The following is a 27,416-nucleotide window of genomic DNA, read 5'->3' as shown; positions in this document are numbered from 1 at the left end:
GCCGAAGGCAAAGTTGGACTGGAATTAGGATCGTTAACTAGAACAGAAAGATTTTTATGAATGTGAAATGCCTCTAGAAAATCCATTTCTCCAATGGAAGATGTTTTTTGAATAATTTTGGCAGCAGAAAAATTGAAAGTGTGATTTTCGGACCAACAATGTTGAGCAACAGAAGATTCTGTGTTTCCTTTTTTCTAACATATGCCTCATGTTCCTTGATGCGAAATTTTAAGGCTCTCTTAGTTTGGCCAATGTAAATTAAACCACACTGACAAGCAATCCTATAAATACCCCAGGAATTCATATCCGGAATGGGGTCCTTGAGTATGGAACTCGGAATTTTATTGATAGAAGAATAAACAGCCCGAAAGTTAAATTTCTGCAAAATATGTGCAACTTTATAGCTAATTGATGGAAAGAAGGACAACAGAGTTTTTATAATCTAAAACAAGAGTGTGCCTTTTAGTGTGTTGAGATGAGAATTTTTTAACTGCTTGATTGATAATGTTGGGTGAAAAGCCCCTGTCAATAGCGATTGCTTTTAAATAATTTAGTTCTTCATCAAGGGCTAGTTTGGAGGAGTGAACTTGAAGAGCACGGAAAACATAGGTATAAAATGAAGCTAACTTTTGTTTAGTCGGATGACATGATTTAAAGTGTGGTGTAAGGCAAATCGATGAAGGTTTACGGTAAACCGTAGTACTGAAGTTGGATGTATTACGTGTGACCAGAATGTCGAGAAACGGAAGAGAATTGCATGTCTCAAGTTCAAAAGTGAACTGAATAGCAGGATCAATAGAATTCATTGTTGAAAGAACTTTATTTAAATCATGTTTATTACCTTCAAACAGGGTAAAAGTATCGTCTACGTAGCGGAACCATGCCGGGAAGTTTAAAGTTTCAAACAATTTTGATTTATAATGCATGTAGATATCAGCCAGGATGGGACTGAGGGGGCTTCCCATGGCTAATCCCTCAGTTTGCTTGTAATATTTATTTTGGAAAACAAAATGTGTTTGTTTTAAACAGAGTTGAGTGAGAGAAATTAGCTCATCAATTTCGATGCAAGAGAAATGAAATTCGCGAAGTCTGGTTTCTAGACATCTTAATGCACCCTCCACTGGAACATTTGTGAATAATGATTTTACATCAAAAGAAACCATGAGTAAATTACTAGGAGAAATGTTTTTAACTTTTTTTACAAACTCTATTGAATTTTTTATGGTGTAAATGTTATTTTCTAATAGAGTTGAAAATCTAGAAACTAAATATTTAGCTAATGGATACGAGGCAGTACCTAAATTTGATACAATAGGGCGGAAAGGAATACCACTTTTATGAATTGGGAAGAGCATATAATCTGGCACAATTCGCAACAGATGGGATAAGCGAATGTTTTAAATTGCTTGAAATGATTTGCGAAGATTTGATCGCAGTTTTTATTTTTGACAAGTCCGAAGGTGAAGGATCTTTAGGGATCGGATTATATGGTCCTTCGTTTAAGAGTTTAGTGACACCATCGATGTAAGTGTTCTTATCAATGACGACTATCTGGCCACCTTTGTCCGCCTTTGAAATGATAATATCCGATTTGAATGAATTTCGCGCATTGTTGCTCTTTCTCTCGCAGTTAGATTTGGTTTCAAAGGTTTATTATTGAATTTCACATTATGAGCGATAAGATGCCTAATCATTTCTTTCTGTGAATCTGAAACTCTACTGAACTTGAAAGCTTTTTCAATAGGAGCCAAAATCTTTGGAATCGAGGGTTTACAGGTTTGTGAGAAGTTAAAATTATATTTTAGAATTCTTTCTTGTTCTTCTGAAAGTCTGACATTAGAAATATTAACTATTGGCTTGATGTTTACAATGGGAAGATTTTTTGAACTACTTGAACTGGAAGACTGTATAAGAAGTTTTTCGAATTTAACTGCAAGGGTGTTTTTATGACGGTTAACTGCATTCTCCGTTCTATACCAAGACTTTTGTTCAAGGGCAATGAATTTTGGATATGATTTAGCGAGTTCCAGATGAAGCTTATCCCATCCTGGCTGATATCTACATGCATTATTATGAATCAAAATTGTTTGAAACTTTAAACTTCCCGGCATGGTTCCGCTACGTAGACGATACTTTTACCCTGTTTGATGGTGTATTTAATTATGGCAAAGCACACGAGGGCTATCTGCCTAAAGGGAGGGATGCCTTTCGTGGAGGACTTTCTAAGGGAAACTGGCTCGTATACACGTTACACATGGGGAAAACCACGAAAACGCCCATGCAGCCAGCCCGTTCGCGGGATTCGAACCTCAGACCGAACTACCAGTGTTCAGCGTCTTTACCGCTCGGCCGCTGGTGGGCCTTTACCCTGTTTGAAGGTAATAAAGATGATTTAAATAAAGTTCTTTCAACAATGAATTCTATTGATCCTGCTATTCAGTTCACTTTTGAACTTGAGACTTGCAATTCTCTTCCGTTTCTCGACATTATGGTCACACGTAATACATCCAAATTCAGTACTACGGTTTACCGTAAACCTTCATTGGTTTGCCTTCCACCACACTTTAAATCATGTCATCCGACTAAACAAAAGTTAGCTTCATTTTATACCTATGTTTTCCGTGCTCTTCAAGTTTGCTCCTCCAAACTAGCCCTTGATGAAGAACTAAATTATTTAAAAGCAATAGATATTGACAGGGGCTTTTCACCCAACATTATCAATCAAGCAGTTAAAACATTCTCATCTCAACACACTAAAAGGCACACTCTTGTTTCAGGAGATTATAAAAACTCTGTTGTCATTCCCTTCTTTCCATCAATTAGCTAAGTTGCACATATTTTGCAGAAATTTAACTTTCGGGTTGTTTATTCTTCTATCAATAAAATTCCGAGTTCCATACTCAAGGACCCCATTCCGGATATGAATTCCTGGGGTATTTACAGGATTCCTTGCCAGTGTGGTTTAATTTACATTGGCCAAACTAAGAAAGCCTTAAAATTTCGCGTCAAGGAACATGAGGCATATGTTAGAAAAAAGGAAACACAGAAGTCTTGTGTGTTGCTCAACATTGTTGGTCCGAAAATCACACTTTCAATTTTTCTGCTGCCAAAATTATTCAAGAAACATCTTCCATTGGAGAACTGGATTTTCTAGAGGCATTTCATATTCATAAAAATCTTTCTGTTCTAGTTAACGATCCTAATTCCAATCCAACTTTGCCTTCGGCCTTTAAAGAAATTATGTTTTAGTTCTGGTTTCACCAACAGATGGCGCCACTTGCTTATTCTTGTCCAGGCTTTCTTATCTTATCTAATCATTATTTCCTATTTTGTTCATTTGCGGTTTTGCAGCTGAGGATGGTGGTTCGGTAAAACCATCAAAACTAGTCCTGTGAAAATTTTGTAAATATAACGCTAATTTTTGTTGTTTGACTTCTGAATTAGTATTTATTCGGCGTGTTATTGTGTCTTAATTAGTGATTCATATGTTCATAAAAGTATCAGTTAGTATGTTATAAGGTACTTCTCCGTCCGTCTTAGCTTGCCTTCGTGGTGTAGTGGTTCTGCACGCTGGGCCAGTATTGCAGAGATTCATGGTTCGATTTCCGGCGAAGGCGGTTGCTAATTTTTCATCTTGCCTGCTTCCGAAAAAATCCTAGTGTCTCTACAGTAATCGAACCGCAGACCTCTCAATTCACCGCTGAGCGTGCAGAACCACTACACCACGAAAGCACGCTAGGAAAGCGGGAGAAATACTTATATACTCCCCTTTTTTAAAGGTATAGTTTTAGGGGTTTTTAGAGGTTTTTAGGGGACTAATCACCAAATCCTGAGTGTGAAGAAACCTCATCCAACACCCTTTTAGTTCGGGCGCCACTGTAGAGACATTAGGATTTTTTTAAAGCCGGAGAGATGAAACATTAGCAACCGCCTTCGCCGGGAATCGAACGACGGACCTCTGAAAATACCGGCTGAGTGTGTTGACCACTATACCACGAAGGCACGCTAGGGAAGCGGGAAAAATAACTTATAGCATGAATAAGAGGTATTACAAATTACTTCAATTATCTACATTAGAAACAAAATAAAAACACATATTATTCCAAATGAGCTTTTAACTTAATTAAAGTCATTAGGCCTTTTTTGTTGCTGGAGACGTAAAAAATGTGAAATGCCCAAGCTGAGATTCGAACTCCGGATCTTTCGAATGTGCTTCGAGTGTGCTTCCAGTTACATCACGGAGAAAATAACTTATATATACCCCATTTTAAAGGGCTACTGGTGATGAGGGGACCCAATCTCCAAATCATGGGGGTGATGAAGTATCGTCCACCACCTTCTAGTTCAGGGGGTCATTGCAAACTCATTAGAATTTTTGCATTTATTTAGGCAGTAGACGTAAAAAATGCTCAGTGGCCTCGCCGGGACTCGAACTCTGAGCTCATCGCATACGCGCCGAGTATGCTTCCAATCACACTTTGAAGGTATTCGGAAAGGAGGGAGGAAAATGCGTTACAAACTAACTTTTGGTTAGCTTTTAACATTGCCTTTGATTAGCTTGTTTGTTAACTATACATGACATTTTAAGTCTGAGTTCTAACACCTAGCAGTTTGCCAAATAGTATGGAACAAAAATTGAAGATTTTATGCGGAGTGAAATGGCTGAAATTCAGTGTAAAAAAATATTTGTAGTGCGTGAGGAAGTCTTAATGAATTTCTAGTTTTTACATCCGTTATTATTGTATGTGTAATGATTTTATTTTATTATTTATTTATTTATTTATTTATTGTAATTTCAAGAATGATTTACAGTAGCCGTGTATTTGTAACAATTATATAAACATGTCTATGAGTAATGCTGACTATATTTTCTGATTTATAAACATGTTAAGAGCTAAAGTCCTTGTTTTGATTCCACAGGAATTGGTATGCAGTCAGATGAAGATATATCAACTTTGTTAAAGACAGAAACGACAGAGAAAGCTGAAACTGAAAAGGTAAAGTCATTTCTCATTACTACATGTTGCATACAAAAAAAGCGTTACTAGAAAATATTTTCTGTAATAATGTTTGATACAAGACGTATATATTATTCATTTCTAAAATATAGAAACATGCTAAGAATTGTAAATAACCTAATCTTTAGAGTTTCAGTTTACTATATTTTCCGAAAGTCTAAAAAATATTTTGTTAAAAAAATTATTCTATTTTATTAAATCAGAATTGTTTACATTGTAAATTATAGCGAAGTATAAGCTAGAATTCTTACAATACATACAAAATTTCTCTCATAAGTGTAATGAAATATAGTAAAGGAGTCTTCAATGAACAATACTTTTGCGTACAATTTCGAACCTACTAAAAATAATAGGAAAATTTTGAAATTTTTTTTATTTAATCCCTAGTTGATATTTTAACTTTATTATCATTAAATATAAATATCATTAATATTTTGGAAACATTTTATGATAATTTTTTAATGCTTTTGAAAATAAAAAAAAAATGAATAGATTTTTAAAACCTCTTATCGTGGAAAATCAGTTTTGAGTCATTTGTACCAAACTGACCCAAAATAAAATGGATGAAGGTAACATAATTTTGAAAAATATCCAAAATTAAATATCCCCGCTGTTTTCAAAGGAGTCCTCTTCTGCATTTAGGCACTGATATCAGCCATTTGCACTAAAATTCGAAAAGCTGCTTGAAAAAGTCATTTAACTAAACAGCTGTCCAGCAACCTGTGTGGTTCGTCATTAATGTTCTTTGCAGATTCAAACTGGATAGTTATTTTTAATTTTTTTCAGACTTTTCTTAGTTCATTATTTCAGTATTCAGTGTTATTAATACGATCACCTTTACAACCTTACTTTTTAAACTTTTAAACTATTTATTATACATAATTTTGTAGAGTCATTAGGTTAAGACGAAAAAAAAATGTTTAAATATGCAGTGCGGACGTAAAAAATGTGCAGGGCTCTCCTCGGGACTCAAACTTCGGATCTTCCGATTGCTAGCCGGACTTGCTTTCCAATTACCCCACGAAGATATGTGATATGGAGAGAGAAAATCCTTACAGTCTCCTCCAAAGGGCGACTGTGGAGGAGAGGAACTAATCGTTGAATACTGGGCGACGAATTATTGTCCACCACTATTTAGTTCGGGCGCCACTCATTGAGTCATTAGGTTTGTCGAAGCAAGAAACGTGAAATATGTTCAAAGCCATCGCCCGGATTCTAGACCTTCCTATCTCTAGCCTACTTGCTTTCCACGAAGATTCTTTTTAAGAAGGAATAAAACCTAACAGCTTCTTCGCACGTCCGTGAAATGAAATCCAACAGCAAAATTACACATATTTTGAAAGTTTATATCTTTAGAATTACAGCTAGAGTGTTAAGTATTGCCATACCTTTTGACATTCGCTGTATTATTTCCTTAAAAATAATACATGGTGATAACAAAGAGATTAGAATAAATTTTGTTTACAGAAACTTTTGCTTCTTCAAAACTTCGTAATGAAGCTACTATATTCCATCCAACCGTAGATGAGGTCGCTTGATACAAGTATGCTCTCTCGACCATCTGAATATATCAAAATAAAGCTTTAAATCTGCTGTCTGAGTTAGACATTTTCTAAGGGCAATATTCCATGCTTTCCTTTGTTTTTAAGGTCATGAAAAATTTGGAGTCGTTTGCTGTCAGAATCATTTTTTCACCCTAGAGATATAGTTATGAATAAAACGCATTACGTCATATATTATTTAGATGCTTGTATATTACTTTTCGTCAGGCACACCGCTTGTTCCTCCTTTCTAGTTGACTACTGAAAGTCTTCATAACGTTCCTTAACAAATCACCCTGGAAATATAATATTTATTTATATTTTCTTCAATTAGTTCTGCTCCTCCTGTCTCTCTCTCTCTCTCTCTCTCTTACCACAGCAATAGCGTGATAAAAATTCGCTTAGGTTTACAAAACATTTTAAGAATGTATCTTGTCTTGTGAATAATATTTTAAATATCTGCACAATAGTGTGTGTTTTTCCATGAATAATCCCCTACATCTGTACCTTTTTCACCTGAAATCACATATCTGTAACTATTACTTTCTGGATTATAGTAAAAAAATATTTCTGATGCTTTTCGAGTATTGTCATGTGAAACATGACTTAACCTGTGACTAGTCTCTAGTTTTGTTAGATTATTTTTAGTGTTAATCTGCTTATACTGCAATTTTTATAACTCTTCATTTGTACAGCATTCATAGTTAGTTGATCTTAATTGTTATGAACACTGCAATCAAATGCTTGTATATACTACTTCTTCTTGTTTAAGCAAATTGTGTAATTATTTTTCATGTATCATTTGTTGTGATGTTGTTGCGATGCTCCTGTTTCACTGAATGAGTTTTTGTAAATTTCCAACAGCAAATTATTCCTTGCTATTAAGTCTGCTTTTATTTAACCGAGATTATTAATTCTATTTAACTACTTAACGTTAAATGACCTTTAGTAAGACAGCAAATTTTAATGTGGTCTGCACGCATCTGGGCAATCAGGCTTAAATTTTCCACGTGGTTAAAGCCAGAGCACGTGCCAGGCGTTTCAGGAATGTTCCCCCTTTATCCAAAGTTTTACTGTCACATACTTAAATCAAAGTTATATATTCCATTGCGCATTGCGCAGCTAGGATAAAACAGGCGGTCGCACATGACGATGGAGATTTTCGCTTCTGGAGAAACTTCTACACTCGTGGAAATAGAGTTACTACTTATTGCATTAAATAACAATGTGATAATATGTTTCGTCGATGATTTTGATTGTAAATAGTTTTTTTACGAAAAACTATTTTATTTTAGTCCAGAAATAAAGGTCTTCATGCCTTTAACTTTGCAGTCTTAATTTTCGTGATAGTCTGTCATATTATGGTATATAATGATCTATTATTGTACTATGACAAAATGAAATTCATATATCATTGTTTGTGCAAATCGGTAATATTATTGAGATAATAAGTTTCTTAATATAATTTTTTTCATCCTCTAGGAAACCTATTCAAAGTTCTTCTGTTATCATGTACCCGATATGGCAGAATTTGTAAACAAATAAGCAACAGGGTTATATGCTTGTGAAAACCTTTATTAGTCCAAAGGGGCTTTGTCCCTGAAGGACTATTGTTTTCGTTTCGCGATTTTGCGTTGAATCACTATAAATGTTTGTTTCACTTTTCAAACTGTTGCCACCAAATGTTAGAGTCCTGCATTATATTTGAAGAAATTAAATAATGAAAAATATGCATAAATGTATGTATATTTCTCGCATTGTGACAAAACAACGGTACATAGAGCCATCGAATTTTGAATGCCGTAATTCTCCTACAAATATGGGCATGAGGAAGACCAAATTTGAAATTTGGAATTTGTTTTATTATCGATTTCATATTTTGTAAAACTTTAACAAATTTTTGAGTAACAAACTCAATGATTTAAAAGCGAGCAATAGCAACACTCCACGGCGGGGGAAAAAAACTTTTTACTCTCCAGCGAAGCGCGGAACTGTGTATTGGAAATTCTAAAGATATGCTCATTTTAAAAGTATTTTGCGACATTGTTGCTGAACTGAATTTTATGGTTTAGGTGCAAGGAGCATGATATTTAATAAATAAAAGTAACACACAAAACGTTAAAATACGCCCCTTTGGATGTAATTTAAAATCTAAAACCTTTCAGATTTTCTTTTTAACCTTGTCTTATAAATAATATTTTAATTATATTAAGTATAGAACAATATAACATAAGATATTACAAATGTTACTACCAAATATCATCTGTGTGTAATTAAAAAAATCGTCAATACCTATATAGCAGTAGGTAAATGTGTGAATATGTGCATACATAAGGAAACATTTTCCTTAACCAATTCTGTATCAATCACATTAAATAACAATTCAAGAATGATCAGATTCAATGATCAGAGTGAAGCATAAACAATAAAGCAATTCTAAATTACAAAAAAAGTTTTGCGTTAAGTCCATTTTACATAACCCATTCTTTGACTAAGGTCCAGTGTAAAATAACTACAATTAAATACAATACAAGATAAGTAGAATCAAACTCACGTTTATTTAAGGTGATAAAGAGATTTGGTTACATTGCTGATAGAGTCATGATAATCACAATTTTCACTACAATTATTAAGAGGTGGCTGGTTAACAACTTTAGCTGAAGAACTCAAAAAAATAAAGCATACCTTTGGGGGGCCCACAAGCTTAATGGAGTAAAATGAAACTATTCACACAAAATCTTGAAAATACATTGTAGTTAGTTCTAAGCAGAGATTTATCGACATCCCTACGAAGGCTTTCAGCATATCTGTTGAACAGAAAAGAAAGAGGTAATCGAAAAAATAAAATCAACAAAAGATAACATCAACGACGAGGTCTGGCTCCAATTTTCCGTCCAAGACAGCAATTCCATCAGGATGGTTCTGTACGTTTAACCCTCCGGAGGCCATTTCTCGCGTGGAACAGGGATCCTGAATTCTATTTCAGGACAACCCCAATTATGTGTCCGTCCGTTTACCCTGAAGCTCTCATGGGTCCGCCATGCAGAAGATAGAAGTAGGTATCATTTTGTCGCAGCAACTCCATCAAAAAAACGTCTATCTGAAAATCCTTTTCTTTGTCTCTGGTCGACGTCAATCCACTCCGCAGCCACTTTAATAGCTGGCGCGCTTTTAAAAAAATTGGCGAAGTAAGATGATCGGAAGGATGCCAAGCACAGCAACCCAAGCAGAGAAATCTTCACGGGAAGGGGTTTTCCGACTACCAGAAGAAGCCAATTCTCGCGGTTCAACCATTCGGCCTCCAAGGCCACTCCGCTGGGTCAACATAACCTCTGCGGATGGAAAAAAAGGGGGGGGGGGAACTAGCCTCGGCTCGAGGCGCAGATCCAACATTGCGAGCTTTCTATCCAACGACTTTTCCATTCTCATAGACAATTCTCTGTATAACCTTTCTCTCATAGAGATGTCACAGCAACCGGGGTCCTGTTTAAATAAAACTGCACGTGGCGCCGTAATCAGAACATGTGGTGGAAACATTACATATATTCTAACGCTTGGGCGAAAAAATTTCGGGGTGCAGTAATCCCCTGATAAGGGATTCCGAGAATGAATTCCAAGCCGACGGTTGGGATGAGAAAATTTTCAGAACCACTGAATAGTTATTCAACACAAACGAATTTAGGAAATTAAAAATTAAACTATTGCATAACAATCTCAATTCATTAAAAATGTCAGCACAATATAAATTGTTTCTTCAGCAGCAAATTAAATATACACACTCATTATCCAGACTGAGTTTCAATTACTATTGATTTACCTTACCACCAGTCAGAAAATATGTATTCGATAACTTTAATAGAAAGAGGGGTAAAAATTAAGTTTCCTTATGTTAAATAAAAAAATATTAACACACTAAAAATTCAGCAAACAAAACTAACTTTAAAATAATTAAAGTTAAAAGTTAAACAACCTTAAGGGTCAAAAACAAAAGTACAAAAACCAAGTAAATTCAAGTCCCTAAACTCAAATTAAAAATTAACCAACTTCAACACAAGGAAACATTTAAAGCAACCAGACCTAAATTTAAAGTTTACAAAAGTTACAGTTTAAACTTACAACCAACTTTAAACAACTAAAGCAAAAATTAATAACTTCAATTACTGATCAAAACTGAATTAAGTAAGCAAAACTTAAAGATTGAAAAAAATAACAATTAATACATAACAATTATTTATTAGTTAGGTAGGACTTGAAGGCGTAAACTACAAATTTCGATACTGAATTCGTGGAGAACATTAATGACGTTATGCGACTAAAATACAGTCCAATTCAATTTCGATTTTGCATTTTAACATCTTAACATATGAAATAATATAAATTTCGCTTACTTGTCCGATAAGATAGAATCATTCAAAAAATTAATCCAGTCTTTTTTTTAACATCAGGAACACCGTACATAATAAAGAGGAAATCACATATTTGTGATGATAGATGGTATGATGACAAGGAGACCCATTAACAACAATCATGACTGGAGTGGCGGGGACGGTATGAATAGATAACTTGAAACTGCTGCGTAGACGAAACGAATTTTTGCAAAAATAAATAAATAAATAAATAACTTGCCGATTAAAGACATTTTATTGCTGACCGTAAAAATTTCTTTAGTATAACATTCTGTAGAAATCACTTATCACAATGGGGGGGGTGCAATCGCAATCCCATAATTTTATATATGCAATTACATTTTAAAACAATGGAGAATGAAAATAAGCGAAGAGAGGTGGGTTATTCAAGGCAGAGCAAACGGCGAAAAAAAGAACGCACAGAATGCAGCTGAAGTATTTTATAGCTCGGACATTATTAAGTTCTGGATAGTGAATGAGCACGCTTTCGCCATGTGGATGACTGCAGATACATGAAGATGTGAAGAGGGGTTATCTTTATATCGAAATTAAGAATTTAAAGATCTGTATGCGAATTAAGTTACTAATTTGTTCCAATTAAATTCAATTTGTTAATAATTGTTTTCATATTTTAAATCTCATCGATATATGCATATATATAGTTATGATTTGTATTTTCCAATCTCATTCACGCTGCATTCGTTTCACCATAACAAAGGCGCCAATTCTCGAAAACGACTCAGGTGCACAAAGCTATCTTGTGGCCGTGCTCTTAATTTCTGTATCTTCAATCTCAGTAGGTTACACTTAAACTTTCATTTTCCAATGGCGGGAAGAACGGCAATTTTAGCCGTTTATAAGCTTTGGCCATTACTAAGGTTGGAAGCTGTGGTCTCTATATTATGGAAGTACTTAATAGGCGCACCATCAGTGCTGCCTATGAAAGAACGGGTAAATTACTTTCATGCCTTCTCTGGGATTCGAACCTGGGCCCTTCGGTACGACAGACAGAGTCATTAAATTCATTTCCGTCTAGGCAGCCGCTCCTGAAACTTCAGTCAATGATTTTCTAGAAGAACAGCAGTTAATCAGCAAGCATTTGGTAATTATTGAAGTCTTTTTTCAAAGATGGCAAGAAGATTTACAGTAATTCAGGTGAATTTTCTAAATTGTGTCAGACTTGTATCGTATCATTTTCATCAACAGTCAGCTGAGCATTTTAGGAGATGCAATTGATGCCATATTAAAAAATATAATTTTTAGAGAAGATCAAGTGTATATGAAGCCTTTCACATAGCCTTGCGATTTTTATTTTTCATGTATCATTCCATTTTAGCCTGTATTAGCAGGTGTTTTAGACTTGTAACGTTTTCGGTTGCTAAAGAATTTGAAGCAAGTTTCCAGAATAATCTGTTAAAGATCTGAAACAGTAAGAAGATGTGAAAAAAAAAAATTAGTTCTTTCCTATCGTCAAGATCACTTAAATCAGCCATAAAAACCAAAAAGATTAAAAAGCTTTAACACAGCACTTCCGAGTAAACTAACGTGAAACTGTTGTTTTCGTTATGACGCAAAACGATTGCTCAGAGTGCACTTTATAAAAAATTGAAATAAACATAAAAATCTGTAACTAAAAATAAAATGCACTGCTATAGTTTTAGTTGTTTTCCTGAACACAAAAGCGTGTGGATTCTTTGACAAGACATTTAAAGTCATTTTGAAAATGTCATTGGAACTCAGAAATCAATAAAACCTAAATTAATCGAAAATTGTTGTCTGGCTCGTGCAGAGAATTTTATGTTTGCCTTTTTAAGACAAAGATAAAGTTTAAAGAAATGTTTAAAGTAAGGTGCTGGTGATTAATCAGTATCAGCAAGAAAAAACACCTCAAACAATTGTATATTGACATGCATAGATCTTTATGGAATTTTCAGAATAGCTAATTTCTCTAGTGAATTCAAAACCAATAACAAAAGTAATAACAAAAATCAAAATTTAAATTTTTCGCAGAATCTACATGTGAAGTTTAAAACACATTTATCAGTAACAATTTTAAATTATTTAAGCTAAATCAATCAAAAATATATTCATTTATCAAATATTTATTAAAATTCTGTTTTGATCTGCTTTAACAAACTATCATGAGTTTTATATTTTATTATGATAGTAACCTTCGAGTAAAATGGCCTCGAAAAGAACTAGCAAATGTGTTTCATTGAATTAATGACCTTATCTCTTCGAATATGATTTTTATATTCCTTTTTTCAACCAATTCATGCATAATAATCAGTAACGTCTATTCCTTTATCAATGTGATATTATACTGTAGTCTACATTCCCTTCAAATTAAAACTATGTAAATAAATTTTTATTTTTTTAAGCACTAGATCGCAAAAATGACTTTTAAAAATTTACCTAAGACGTTTGTCTAAAAATGCTTTTATATAGTCCTTTTTATTAAATCAGAAATGAACCAAGCGAATACTGAAATATAATAAAAAATAACGATAAAATAGCTAGTGTTGAACTAGAAAATAACTTTGCAAAATAGGTTAACTAAGGTATAATTTAATAATTTAATTCATAATCTTATTTTCCACAGAGTTGGAGGCAATTTGAGGTTACAACGCAAAAGTCGATTGGGAAACCTCTTTCAATTATTTATCACCGAAATTGGCTGTTTTATGACTTTTTCGAATCTTATACATAATACAGCAATTGACCTAAAAATTTTCCATGATTATTAGTATTTTAAAAATAGCAGCATAGAAAATATTCTGTTGTATATTCTCTCACGACTTATTGTCACAAAATTTAAGCTTTTTCTTTAGAAAACGTTTGGTTGTGTAACATCACACGACTTTCTATCATGAACACGACTTATCATAATTTCATCATGCGTTAACATTAGAACATCTTGATATCTAAATTTCATGGTAGACTATTTTAAGTAAATACTTTTATTTTCCGCATGTTATTTCTTTATACGTCATGATCTTTGCAGATGATATGCTGTTAATGCTAAAAACATGAGTCATAGTGCGAAAATCGCTAATTATCCTTAAAATGTCATGCGAAAGATAAATTCATGAGCTTTTTCCCATTGAAAATGGCTTTAGAAAGGCATTTCTACAAATTGCTATAATGCTGAGTCAATGTAAACTATTATGTGTCATCGCGTTTGTCTTGCATTTCCCTTAAGTTTGAATACGATAATGTACTTGAGTCATTTAAAAAACTAGCAACCTGGGAAACCAGCTGCCTGAAACAGTTATTAAAAAAAACGAAATATATGTAATTATTTTAAAGAATCCAGAGAGTAACTTGACGGATCTAGCTTCTAAATTTGTAACGACACAAAACTGCTTTTATTGCTTTCAAATAGCTTATTTTTTTTAATTAATAGCAGAGAATAAATTTTAAAAAATAAATGGCTCACTCTTTGCCGAATGTTCACTGTCGCCTAGAATATAAAAGCATTTTATTTTGGGATGCGAAATACAGTTCTTTTAAATTGCTGTGTTTCCTGACTTAATTTGAAACATAAATACAATACGCTTTCTCGAGAGGCAACTCCTTCTTTTTAAATCACTGAATTTGTTAATCAAAATGTCATTAAATTCGCACAAAATAGAGAACAGATAAGAAAACAAATTCGAAATTTAAGTTTCGAGGTTCATATTTTCGGGTGGAGGTGAGCGCGTTAAAAATTTGGTGGATGCAAGTCCTGCCGTTTTTTTCATAATGCGATTAAATTCTAGTGACAATTATTTGCGTTTTACTGAGTGGCAACGCATTTCTTTTATATCGCTGAGTTTTCTGATTCAAATTGAAACATGAATAACTTACGCTTTGCAGAGTGATAACACAAAGCTTTTATATCGCTAAGTCTTTAATCTAAAATTCAGTAAGGGCGCGCAAAGTACGAAATGAACTAAAATCAAATAAAAATTTAAAATTCGAACTTCGAGGTTTACATTCTTGGATGGAAAAATACGTGTATTTAAAATTTTATACCCAGCCTTATTCCATAGTGCGAAGAACAAATATACATACATATTCTTCATTTAATAAAAGAGTTAAATGGTTCATTCATAGTAATTCAATCAAAAGCATTAATTTAAGTACGCTTAGTTTAGGCAGAATTTGCTTCAGAAGCATTTTTGTGACACTTAAATGTTTTACGATATCGGCCACTAAATCAGGTACTAAAAGTTGCTTGTAATGCCATATATTACATAATTTTCGACTCATGATCGGAAGCATTTTGACTCACGACTTTTTAAATGTCTTACGATCTTTTTAAATATCAAATTGCAACGTATTTGGTTTCCATTAATGGAAACTATTCTGCCCTTATGCCATGTTAATTGTTTAATTTTAATGTAGTTTTATATTTCTCAATAAATTAAAGATTATTCCTCTCTATTTGGACATGTTAAGTAACAAAAATCAGTGTAGTATTCATACATTTGAAGTACTAGTTTCGAAAGCTAACTATAGAACCATCTTCTTCAGCTGTAAATGTTCAGTTAATGAAAGAGAAGCCTGTGCTCTGACGATTACCATGAAAAGTATAAATTGAAGCTACTAGAACCATCTATTGATGAAAAATGAAATTTACATTTTTCATTTTTGTAGTAACTCATAAATGTTTACTGAAAACGCATAATATGCAAGATTTTAATGCTTGCGTTTCTTTCCTGCGTATAAATATAGAATTTTAAACATTTGTAGCTTCTTTCTAATCTTTTTAATACTGTATATTTTTATTAAAATATCCTTTAAAAGAGTTAAATAATTATATTAATGATTAGCAACATAAAATTGTATAAACCTAGCTCCAATTAACCTTATTATTAAAATTCTATATGTAATATTAGTTTAATAATACAAATATATGAAATATAGAAGTAAAAATATTACTTACTTCTTCTTGAACTCAAAAATCACTACACGTGAATTCACTTAAAATTTTTATAGTTAAAAAAGCATGCTTCTGATGTTATCATCATGCGAAGATACGTAAGTGCTTCACCACTTACGACAATGTTTTAAAACTGCAAAGTTTTTACACAGCTTTATTATTTACGCCACGATGTTTTAGAACTAGGCTATTTTCTCCTTCCTTTCTTTTCTTCCGACGATGACATTTTTTCTTTGTATTGTTTTCGTCCGCTTATGACGTTTTCGGAGGACACCGTAATATCGCGATGATTAACCTAATCTTGATAGACATTATAACATTAAACTTCGTTTCGCTAAAACCAAAACGAGTTTAATCTTTTCAAAAGGTTAGAAGACAAATTTTCACAAGCCTTCTACTACATTCTCAGAATACTGAAGTAACTCAATAGAAAAAAATGCAACTGAAATTTATTTTAGATTCCAAAACTCAATTTAGTTACGCCTCTCGCGAAAGTGAACTACAACATTCAATGGAAAATTCAGAAGTTAACTTTTACCCTAGCACCTAACTTAAAAAATTTCACGAAGTGTTGCTTAGTATTCAACAGCACTCACCGCTTGAAGAAAATACTACTCGCGTTGTATACTCGCACAGAAGAAGGTCTGATTACCACGCCTGACGACGATGTCAATCCTCATTCTCTTAATTTGGATTGTTGCTCTTACTTTAAACTCTTCTCATTTACGTATCTTGTTAGAATATGCAAAAATAATAGCAGTATAGGGAAAATTTTTAACTAGAGCAAAAAAAGTATTAATTAAAATATAAACTTTATGGATAATTCAGATTATGTATACTGTTTCATAAATATGATTTTAAGTTTCATCCTTCATGCTGAATGATATACATACTGCCAGAGTTGAGAAAAGTGTAATTAAGATCTGTGTTTTGCTGTCATATCTGTTTACAAAAAACTCCTGTATAGTAGATTTGATTAGACAATGATTGGCGAATCCAAAATATTTATAAATCCAAAATGCATCAATAAATGTCTGAGGAGGGTTTGAAATGCAGTACTTCAGTTTGATGTTTACTGTCCAGAATTTCTTCTACATCTGGGAGGCTGGAATTGAAAAATACCTGATAACGCTCAAAATATTTACCCAAACCACTTAAAAGTATCTTTTCCATTCGTGAAGCTTTCCTACATTTAGAATCAACTACCCGTCCTGTACTGTCAATGTTATATTATAATATGTTAAAAATTAATATTTTACTGCAAATAGAAATTTATACTTAGTTTCAGTGAAAACTTCCTTTGAATTATTACCTTGTTTTTTAAATATGCTAACCTCTTGACTAATCGTTTACTCAGTTTATGGATGAGTCATTTCTCCAAAGTCCGTAGCTGATCTGAGAATACTCTTGTCTTTGGCTTTAATTCTTCAACTTCTAATGGTAAAAGTATAATTTTTCAGGTCACTATTAAAATTTTTAAATAACATCCCGGAGAATGAAATTCAAAAATCTTTTCTCTCAGTATTATCTTTCGGAAGACATCTTTTAATTACCAATTTTAGTTATAAACTTCAGTGCTTTATGTGGCATTTGAAACCGAGTTTCATCACAGATTTTCTCGATCTTGTCCAACTATCACTCCGATTGGGGCAGATTTAAACGTATATATATATTCATTAAGTAAATGGAGCAATTTTTTAGCTTTCTTTCCAAATGTGCTCAGTTTTAGAAATAAAAATCTTACAGTTACATTTTTAAGCAAACAAACTTTAAAAAATGCAAAGAAGCTGATAACGTTTAGTCTTATTACCAGTCCTTTATATTCTTAAATGTGTAGGATTAGCCCCTTTAAAGTGTAAGATTTTGCCCTGCTGCCGCTGCTACTCTGCCTATCGGGAAAAGGCTAATGGTGGCGATAATACTGTTCTTGTTGGGTATATATTAAACAGAGGCTAGATTCAGTTTGTTTAGTGTATGTGTTCGAAATTATGCCGAGAGTTAGAAATCTTGTAGTCTCTGCGTAGATTAGATTTAAATTGTTGAATTTATGTCCTTTGTAAATGGAAGCTTTGTGCTGAAACGAGGTCCAGGTCTGCTGGTAATTTTATGTTGTGTACTTTAATAAGCACTTAAAAGTGATGAGGTAGAATAAACTTAAAGTGTTTTAATTCTGTTATCTGCTTACTTGATATTTAGTAATTCTGGAGGAGATAATTCACTACAAAGATCCAACGTAAATGCAACGATCTGAGTAATGTTGTAATTCTACCAGCTAAGTACTTGGAACTCACGCAGGTGTTAAAAGCTCTTGTTATTATGTTTCTTTGTAGAATTTGGAGGAAATTATAAACAAATAGAGTATTGATAGATAAAAAATAGTACTCAAATGTTATGCAGGATTAGATCCACACCGATGGCAAATAATTGTCTGGACTCATGCCTGGTATCGAGAACTCAATTCCAGGATACTTAAACTAGTACATGTTTAACTTTACTTTTATTCGTGTCAGGCATCAGGGATAGGAATTAATGTAATAGATGTCACTGTTCATTCTTTCTAAGATATTTGCAACAAATGCTCCTTTTTCTTCATGGCATAAAGTATTCTTTAAGCTTTAATTTAACGAATTATTTAACGAATTTAACGAATTTATTTTTTTTTAATTTAACGAATTATTTTATGTTAAATAACTATCATGTCAGCCTAATTCATTTCCCTGTCAGAGTCTGCGTTTCTAGCTCGCGCGATATTCAGATAAGAGAGAAAGTAGAGAGTATTTAAATGAAGGATTTTGGAAGGTAAAATCAGAGCGTGATCTGTTTGCTTGAAAGCCACATTGCTCAATTTGATTCCTTAGCGATCAGTATTTACTGGCGTTGAGCTATCTTTGCCATTAGGCTTGCTTACTCCGACTTCGGTCAGAGCCAGCGTAGGTGTTAGTTGTACTCTAAAACCGCAAAGCCATGTTTAATTTGTTTAGTTTCAGTTCATCAATTATCTTTCATTTAAGCCAAAACTCTTGGTTTCTGTAAGCACCAGTTGGTGCAGACTGTTAAACTTTAATTTAAATTAAATAAAGGAACTTTACACACTTTCCCTGTCTCTGTGGTATTTACAAGACATAGTGAAAGTTCAATACTTGTCTTTTAGAGTTCTGGACAAATTTTATGCTACCTGAGAAGGCCAGACCCTTAAATGGTAAATGTAAATTTGAATACAGGCGAGAAGCAACTTATTCTGTCTTGCTAGAATAATTCTGACAAAATCATAAACATACATGCATTTTTTATTTGATATATTTGGCAATTAAGTATGAACCTGCGATGGATACTTTCAAATTTTAAAAAATACATTTTTATCTCCCTTTTCTTTTTATACCGTTTTGAAGAAGAGAGAATAACAGAAAAATTAATCTAAACTTTCAGTTTCGAAAAGGTAATAAACCTCTACAACCTCACTAAAGTGTGCTTTTATTGCGGTCAGGCACGTTCATTTCCACTTGATTCTCCTTTAAAATGAATTTAAATTTTTAAAGAAAAATATTCACTCTTTTGATGGATAGATGGTGTTTTCTCCACTGCATTTTTCACTAACTGAAATATAACGAGCTTAGATTCATTAAATCGTTGTTTCACCTTAATGGAAGATTAGAACACACTTCTTATTTTATGCATGTAAGGATGAACACTAATAACATAATAACGATTTTGTTATGAAACATTATAGAAAATAATGTTTATACTGTAATACCCGACTGTTCCTGCAACTATGCTTTGGTTAGTTACTGAAGAATTGTGACAAATACTTTTATTCACTTTAGCGTACTTTTTCCCTTCAATTACTTTTAGTTGACTTAATTACAGACCTAAATTAATATATCTTAAATCTCACCATAATGTATTAAAAACATTTGTTTGCCTTGACTTTACATGCTTTACTTTATGCTCACTAACCCAATAACAACTGAATGAATAACACTGCTGAACTTTGGTACCTCACCGAGATTTTGAATTTCGAGGAGAGTCTAGCTGTAAAGGTGTTTTCACAGTTTTCCCTAAATGTAACTTTAGTACAAACCTCGCATCCGTATAATGTCTCCTCGATGGCATATTTCCTCTTAGGAAAACAATCCTTATATGCTGCCGGCCCACCAGCGGCCGAGCATTAATTTGATGAACTAGGGAAGTTCGGGCCAAGCTTCGAATCCCATCAAACGGGCTGGATGCATGGCCGCTTTTGTTACTCTTCCCATGTGGTAAGGTGCATACGAGCCACTTTCCCTTAAAAAATCCTCCACAAATTCCTCCCTCCTCTTAGGCAGACAGCCCTCGAGTGCTTTTCAAGAATCAAAACAAGCTAACCTCATATGTTTCGTCCTGTTACCTTAATTAGTTAAGCTCTAGTTAAAGAATAAATAAATACTTCTTGTAATGATTAAGGTAAGCTTAGAAACAAACTATATATTGTAAATAGATATAAGTATCTAAAATAATGCAGTATAAATTATGGAGAGCTGCAGATTTTAAATTAAAATACATCTTTAGAGCAGGATATAAAAATTCGTCAGTTTCTTCATTTGAGAAAGACTTTTTTTGATGTTTTCCTTTTAAAATTACGCTTCATGCTTTCAGAACCGAGTTCGCAAAGCACAAATTTTATCAAGAAGGATTCTTTGTATTTTTTATTTTTTGCATGAATTTGTTGTTGTTCTGGGCACATGCATCTATATCATTAAATATATTTGCAAATGCAAATGTAAATTGTATGTCAAATAGATTATTTAATACTGATCCGTAACACTGAATACTTGTGATTGGATGGTTAAAAAAGTGATACCTTTCCTAGATACATAATAATGACAAACATATTAAAGTTTTTCAAATGCTTAAAATAAACTCTTATTTGGACAAATAAGTGTCGCAACTGTTTCCTTACACCGACTGAAGAGTTTACTTCCTCTGTATTTATTTCTATGCCTACTAATATTAAATCATTTAGTAAGTGTTTAATATAAAAACTCAGGCACCAAATAAGAATTGTGAAGTTTATGATACAACAATAATAAATCAAAAATACTTTGAAATATAATTTAAGATTGTTATATTTACCAGAGATTGATTTTGGGCTTAAATAGATATTTAAGATCTAACGTTTCCTTTATGTTGTAATAAATGACAATTAAATATTTTTTATTCTTTGTCGGAGTTTACCTGTAAATCGTGAAATGTACTTCACATCACCAGTCCACAAAAGTAGCTATGCAATGTAATGACTTGAAATACCAGCAAACAACCCTTTTTAATGAGAAATAAATTTACCATAAATAATTTTATTGCTTAAAAATATATTATTTAATAAGAAAGGACAACATGTTCAGAAACTACAGTGTTTTAAGGTGAATGGTAATAATGTAAATAGGGATAGACAAGTTCGACTCTTTCTGTCTATGATCTATAGATGTTAAAAAAGGAAAAGAGAAGAAATAAGGTAAAAGGATTTAAAATTAGACCAAACATCAACCTTATATTGGAATAGATTTTAAATATAATTCTATAGATTTCGAGGGTGATTTTGATCAAGGGAATTAAAATCTATGCCAAAAGAAGGCTGCTGTTTTGCCTACTTTTAAGTATTACATGGGCAAATTTTTCTTCCTATTTGAAAACAAACGAACGCTTTTCAACCATTTAGCAGAAAGCTAGGAAATATTAGCTTCATAAATTTACTTATCAAAAATTTATTTATCGAACGAATTGTTAATACGCTTAACGAAAAGTTAATGCGAAAAGAAAAACGAAAACGAAAGGTTAATACGCTTTATACGAGCTTATTTATTTCGAAATTTAAAAATGAAAGACCAACTAATGGCTAGTGACAATAATCCCTATCCTTAACCATAATCCGTGCTTAATGCTTATTTCAAGATCTATCAGCAACAACTTAGAAGCTTATGTCAAGATGCCAGATATAAAGCATTTTCATTACTGATTTAAATCAGTTAACCTTAAATTCTTGTCAAAGAAATAGAAATTTTTTAAATTATGTCTTGTAGATAATGAGAGAGTTAACAAATTTCAACTTCTAATACATATAAAGTGGCAGTGAGTGTTGAGAAATGATGCTCGGAAGATTAAGGAAAAGAAACACCGCATTTCTTGGATTAGGGTCACTTTTTTCCTTCTGTATCCAAGCACACTGCCTTTCTTCTCTCTAACGCTCTAAATGTTTGCAATAGTATATCTGGGTCAACGCAGCTAGAAAGATACATTACTTGACCACTTAGAGCTGCAAAAGATCTAAGCGGACAATTATTATATTCAATAAAGATATTTTAGCAGAAAGCTTATATTATTAGAAACATTTTGAAAACTATTCTTGTCAAAGAAACACTTATCATTATGATTTTTATAACCTTGTTAATGTATTACAATTTCTTTATCAATTGGCATTTTATTAATCCACCACTATAACATCAATTAGTAAACTGATTAATTTCAGCGATGATTGTGTACGGTTCCCTTATGTGGATTCCACTTGGAATCTTTGCAGTTTTTTTAACTAAACTTGAATTAACTATTATTTAAAATCGCAATAACAACCTTGTATTTAGCGTACATATGTTAAAACACTCAATCGATTTCGAGGGCAACTAAAGGTCTCTCCTCATCAGGAGAACGAAATTACTGGAAAGAGGAAAAAGAAGAAACATAAAGCATTGGCGAAGGAGTCCAGAAACACGTGGTCGTAACCAGATTTTGAATCAGATTTTCACTGGCCGCCTACTTTTACTGAGCCAGGCTATCTGATCAAACCTATAACACATAGACTAAAACGCAAACAAATCAAGGAAGTCAAAAAATAGGTAACGAGGGGTAACTGCACCTTCACACACCAAGACTGAACATCGAATTATTAAAATTCTTTTGAAGTCATCGATAAACTTAAAGATATTTCTCCACTGCGTTCCATTATGGTTTCATTTGATGTCAAATCACTCCTTACTAATGTTCAAAGGAGCACTAAAACGTCTTGAAACCAGGTTTTGGGAATTCCATTTCACACATAGTGAAATTGATGAGTTGGTTTCGCTTACTAAAGTCTCTCTAAGTCAAACCCACTTTGTTTTCCAAAATGAATATTTTCGTCAAATTGAAGGATTGGCTATGGGTAATCCTCTCAGTCCTGTACTTGCTGACATTTATATGCACTATTTTGAGATGAAATTATTTGATAAACTATCTTTTTGTCTTTGGATTCGGTATGTAGACGACACTTTCGCGCTTTTTGACGGTTGTAAAGAGGATTCATCCGAGATTCTATCTATTATGGGATTAATTGATAGATTATGAATTCAATTGATCCAGCCATCCAATTCACTCTTGAAATTGAATCCAACAATTCTCTCCCCTTCCTTGATATTCTTATAATCCGCAATGAAACTTATTTTAGCACTACTGTGTACCGTAAACCCTTTGCAGTTTGTTTACCACCCCATGCCAAGTCATGCCACCCTGTTAAGTAAAAAATGGCTTCTTTTTACTATTATGTATTTCGCGCGCTCAAAGTTTGCTCCTCAGAATCTTCGCTTACCAATGAACTTAATTATTTGAGAGCAGTTGCTATTGACCAAGGATTTTCTCCCGTGATCATTGATAAAGCCGTTAAAAGAATTTTCAGATTCCCATCAAAGAAGACATTCCACTGTTAGAAATAATATTAATGACCTTGTCGTGCTTCCATTTTATCCTTCTGTTAGTTATAAAGTTGCACGGATTCTCGAAATTCAATTTTCAAGTCATATACTCACTCCCCTATCAATAAAATTCACAGTTCGATTCTAAAAGATTGCGTTTCTGACTTTAATTCTTGGGGAATTTATAGTACAGCGTGTCAGTGTGAATTGAGATATATTGGCCAAACAAAAAGAGCGTTAAAGTTTCGTATCAAGGAACATGAATCCTATGTCCGAAAAGGCGAAATTAACAAGTCTTCAACAGCATATCATAGTTGGAAATTTAATCATAATTTTGACTTTGGTTCTGCAAAAATTATCCAAAAGGCGTCTTTCGTTGGTGAATTGGATTTTCTTGAGGCTTTTCATGTTCACAAGGATTTAACATGTTTAGTGAATGATTTTAAGTCCAATCCAGTCCTCCCCAACGCCTTTAAAATTCTATTATCATAATTCTTTATTATTTTTTCCTATAGATGGTGTTGCCTAATCGCAATCGGTACTATCGGAGGGCATAAAAAACCGTTACAGAGGTTGCTTTCCCTTTATTCGAGGTTCAGTCTTGGTGCGTGAAGGTGTAGTTGCCCCTCGCTCCCTATTTTTTGACTTCCTTGATTTGTTTGCGTTTTAGTCTATGTGTTATAGGTTTGATCAGATAGCCTGGCTCAGTAAAAGTAGGCGGCCAGTGTAAATCTGATTAAAAATTTGGTTACGACCACGTGTGTGCTGATAACGACCACGTGTTTCTGAGACTCCTTTGCTAATGTTTTATTTTTCTTCTTTTTTCCCTTTCTAGTAATTTCGTTCCCCTGATGAGGAGGGACCTTTATTTGCCCTCGAAATCGATTGAGTGTTTTAACATATGTACGCTATATACAAAGTTGCTATTGTGATTTTAATTGTCACATTGGCGTGTTTCTCTTCTATTCTATCATTTATCTAGTATTTCTTTTTCCGTTCTTTCAAAATTATGGAAAAGTCCAAAAAGTATAAACGAGAAGGGCATATGGAATGCATATGTTTGCTTTACATTTGCCGGATACATCTGATAAATCCCAAAAATCGTAAAACTATACATATCCCCGAAATAAATAAATAGTAATTGGGAAGTGGCAAACAAAGCCCATTCGTTTCATGTGTGAGGTTTACAAGTAGAAAACGCAATAAATATCCAAATGTGGCACACGGTTTTTAAAACAATGCTTAGCAGGAAGTGTACGAATGCATACAATACGTGAAGAATGCATTCAATACATGAAGTGTGCGAAACAAATCTCGTCACACCAGGTTTCTTATTGTTCGCAGGTTAAATTTGTACTAACTCTGGTATTTGTATTACAGTGCAGCAAAACGCTTCCCTCAAGCTTTCTTCCTCTGCACCAAATGCTATTATTTTGTTTGTAGGAGGAAATCAGTAATTTATTCCTCTTTATTTGCATTAATGATTACGCAAATGGCTGCTGTCAGTTAGGAACCTCTGTCAGTACCAACAACTCTTAAAAGGAATACGTTTTAAGTTTTGTCGCTATTTCCAGACGTTCCTCATCACATTATTAACCAGCAAACTCCTTCTACTGATCAAATGATAAGAATTCATCCATTCTAAATAATCTAATCTCTTTAGGGATAAGAATTTATTTCTCTTAACAGAATCAATTATGCAGAATTTATTTTTTACTAAATAGAGCCACTTTACTTAAAAGGATTTCTAACTATTACAAAATTGGTCATATAATTACTTAAGTTCCCATTTCATCTTCCTTTTATTTAAAATTCTCTATTGAGTCCTTAAAGACTCCGCTTATGATGGTTGTCAAGAAGTGTATGGTACTCTTTTCCATTATAGTTTATTATGTATTGATCAAATGTGGCTAAAATTTCTTATTAAGAAAGTATGGAATTTACATTCTCGGAAAAAAATAGCAATTCACGTACTTTATATCACGCAAATTGTTTTTATTCTGTTAGTCTCCCCGTTTTTAGTTTCACTTTTGCTAAATTTATCTAAAATCTTTTTCAATGTTGAATTGGATTTCCCGAAAGGTTGCTATATCCATTAAAAACCTATGCACGCTGATTAAATGTTTGGATTTTAATCTGTATTTTTATTAGGTATTCAAATAATTTAATTTGTTATTTTATTTTGCTTTCTTTTTGTCTCAGTATAAAGAAACTTTCTTTCTTTTTTATTAAACAAGATTTTAGTTTTATGTTTGCGATTGTAAAAGAAATTGATCTCTTTTCGTAATAAATATCATAAACAACAATTATTTTTAGTGATATGGAAACATGCTTTATCACAAAATGAAGTGAGAATGTTAAGCGAATCTTTCGCCAAGGCCGTTAGTAATGAAAAGCGGCTGGAATTCTAGAGTGCTTGACATCCAAGTATAGAAAAAACTCTACCTCAGTTTTCAATGTAAGAATATTGCAAGGTTTTTAATCCTGTATTGTCGGAAAGTAAGAGATATTATTAATAAGTTACAAATACAGAGAATAACGCCCACCAGCGCCGAGCGGTAAAGTTGCTGAACACTGGTAGTTCGGTCCGAGGTTTGAATGCCGCGAACGGGATGCGTAATGGCAGACCGCACATTCAGTTGACCAGTGTCAAACAAATTTTGCATACTGCGCATGCCCAGAAGAGAATTTGGTGCAATTTTAAAAGAAGATAAATACAGTATATGGTTGATATTGTGTTATCTGGGTGCAATCAGTTCGGGGTTTTAAAATTTGTTAGGTTATAAGTTATTACTTAGAGTGTAAATATCGATTGAAAGATACGCAAATTTTTGTTTACAAAAGATTACAAAACAGGAGACATTAAAAGATGCATTAGCTAAACGTTTATTGATTATACTTCTGAGAAATAAAAGCAACTTAGTATTTATCATACGTTCCATTCGTATATACTGTTGCGTGCGTACGGGTTCGTTACGAAATGAATGCACAAGTCCGATGAAAAATGAACAAAAATGTATTATTATCACAACAAATATGCTTAAATTTACTAAAGTATTCGTGCAATATTACAACATCTCACAGTAGTTATCTTTTAACTACTTAAACGTTCAATAGAACTTAATTCAAAACAGCTTAAGAAAGCTAATCCGTGAATTCGCTACAGTCAACAAGAGCAGTTTTCTAAACAACAAACTAAGTAACTACTACGAACTGAGAGGTTTTCCTTCTTTTATAAGATTTTATAATCGCGCGCGAGAATTTTCTAGTACTTTCTCGAAATCAAAAAGAGATATTTATTTATTTATAAATCCAGTTTAAATTACTGAATTAATGTCAAAGAAATTATTACGAATAACTGATATTAAATGTAATGTTTATGAACAAAATTAACCAAAATGAAATGAAATAGAAGTAAATGCAATAAGTACAAACAAATTTCCGTAGTATTTGCAATTGTAATCAGTCGATAAGACCTACATGACGAACAGGCTTGTGTAGGGTTATTTTTGCTCAGTCGAAAGTATTTCCTCTTACGCCAGCTGTACACAATTGAGCATGCACAGGAAGGGAAATTCGTTAACACTGATCAACTCAATGCGCGGTTTGCCACTAAGCGAACGGGATGGCTGCATGGTCGTTTTCGTTGGTTTTCTCTATGTATAACGTGTATATGAGTCAGTTTCTTTTAGAAAGTTCTCGGCGAAGTGATCCTTCACGTTAGACAGATAACCCTCGAGTGCTTTGTTATAATTAAATAAACCAAATCATGAAAGTAGCACATAATATATATGAAAGTTTTAAAACAGTTTTTTCAACTGGTCTGCAAT

General features: G+C 33.1%; 1 protein-coding gene across 1 annotated transcript in view; it reads left to right on the top strand.

Annotated features, from left to right (window-relative positions):
• LOC118194922 (neurensin-1-like) overlaps positions 1 to 27,416 on the top strand; it is a 516,553-nt gene that overhangs the window by 333,155 nt on the left and 155,982 nt on the right. The window contains exon 3 of the mRNA XM_085820609.1: positions 4,921 to 4,997. Coding sequence (XP_085676735.1) covers positions 4,929 to 4,997 — 69 coding nt within the window. The 5' untranslated portion in view covers positions 4,921 to 4,928. The remainder of the gene's footprint in view (positions 1 to 4,920; positions 4,998 to 27,416) is intronic.

The sequence above is a fragment of the Stegodyphus dumicola genome, chromosome 7 (assembly GCF_044657685.1).
Source record: "Stegodyphus dumicola isolate Sdum_Otavi_A_Nest chromosome 7, ASM4465768v1".
NCBI lineage: Eukaryota > Metazoa > Arthropoda > Arachnida > Araneae > Eresidae > Stegodyphus > Stegodyphus dumicola.
Note: the sequence above shows the minus strand (reverse complement) of the source record. Positions and strands in the feature narration are given on the sequence as shown.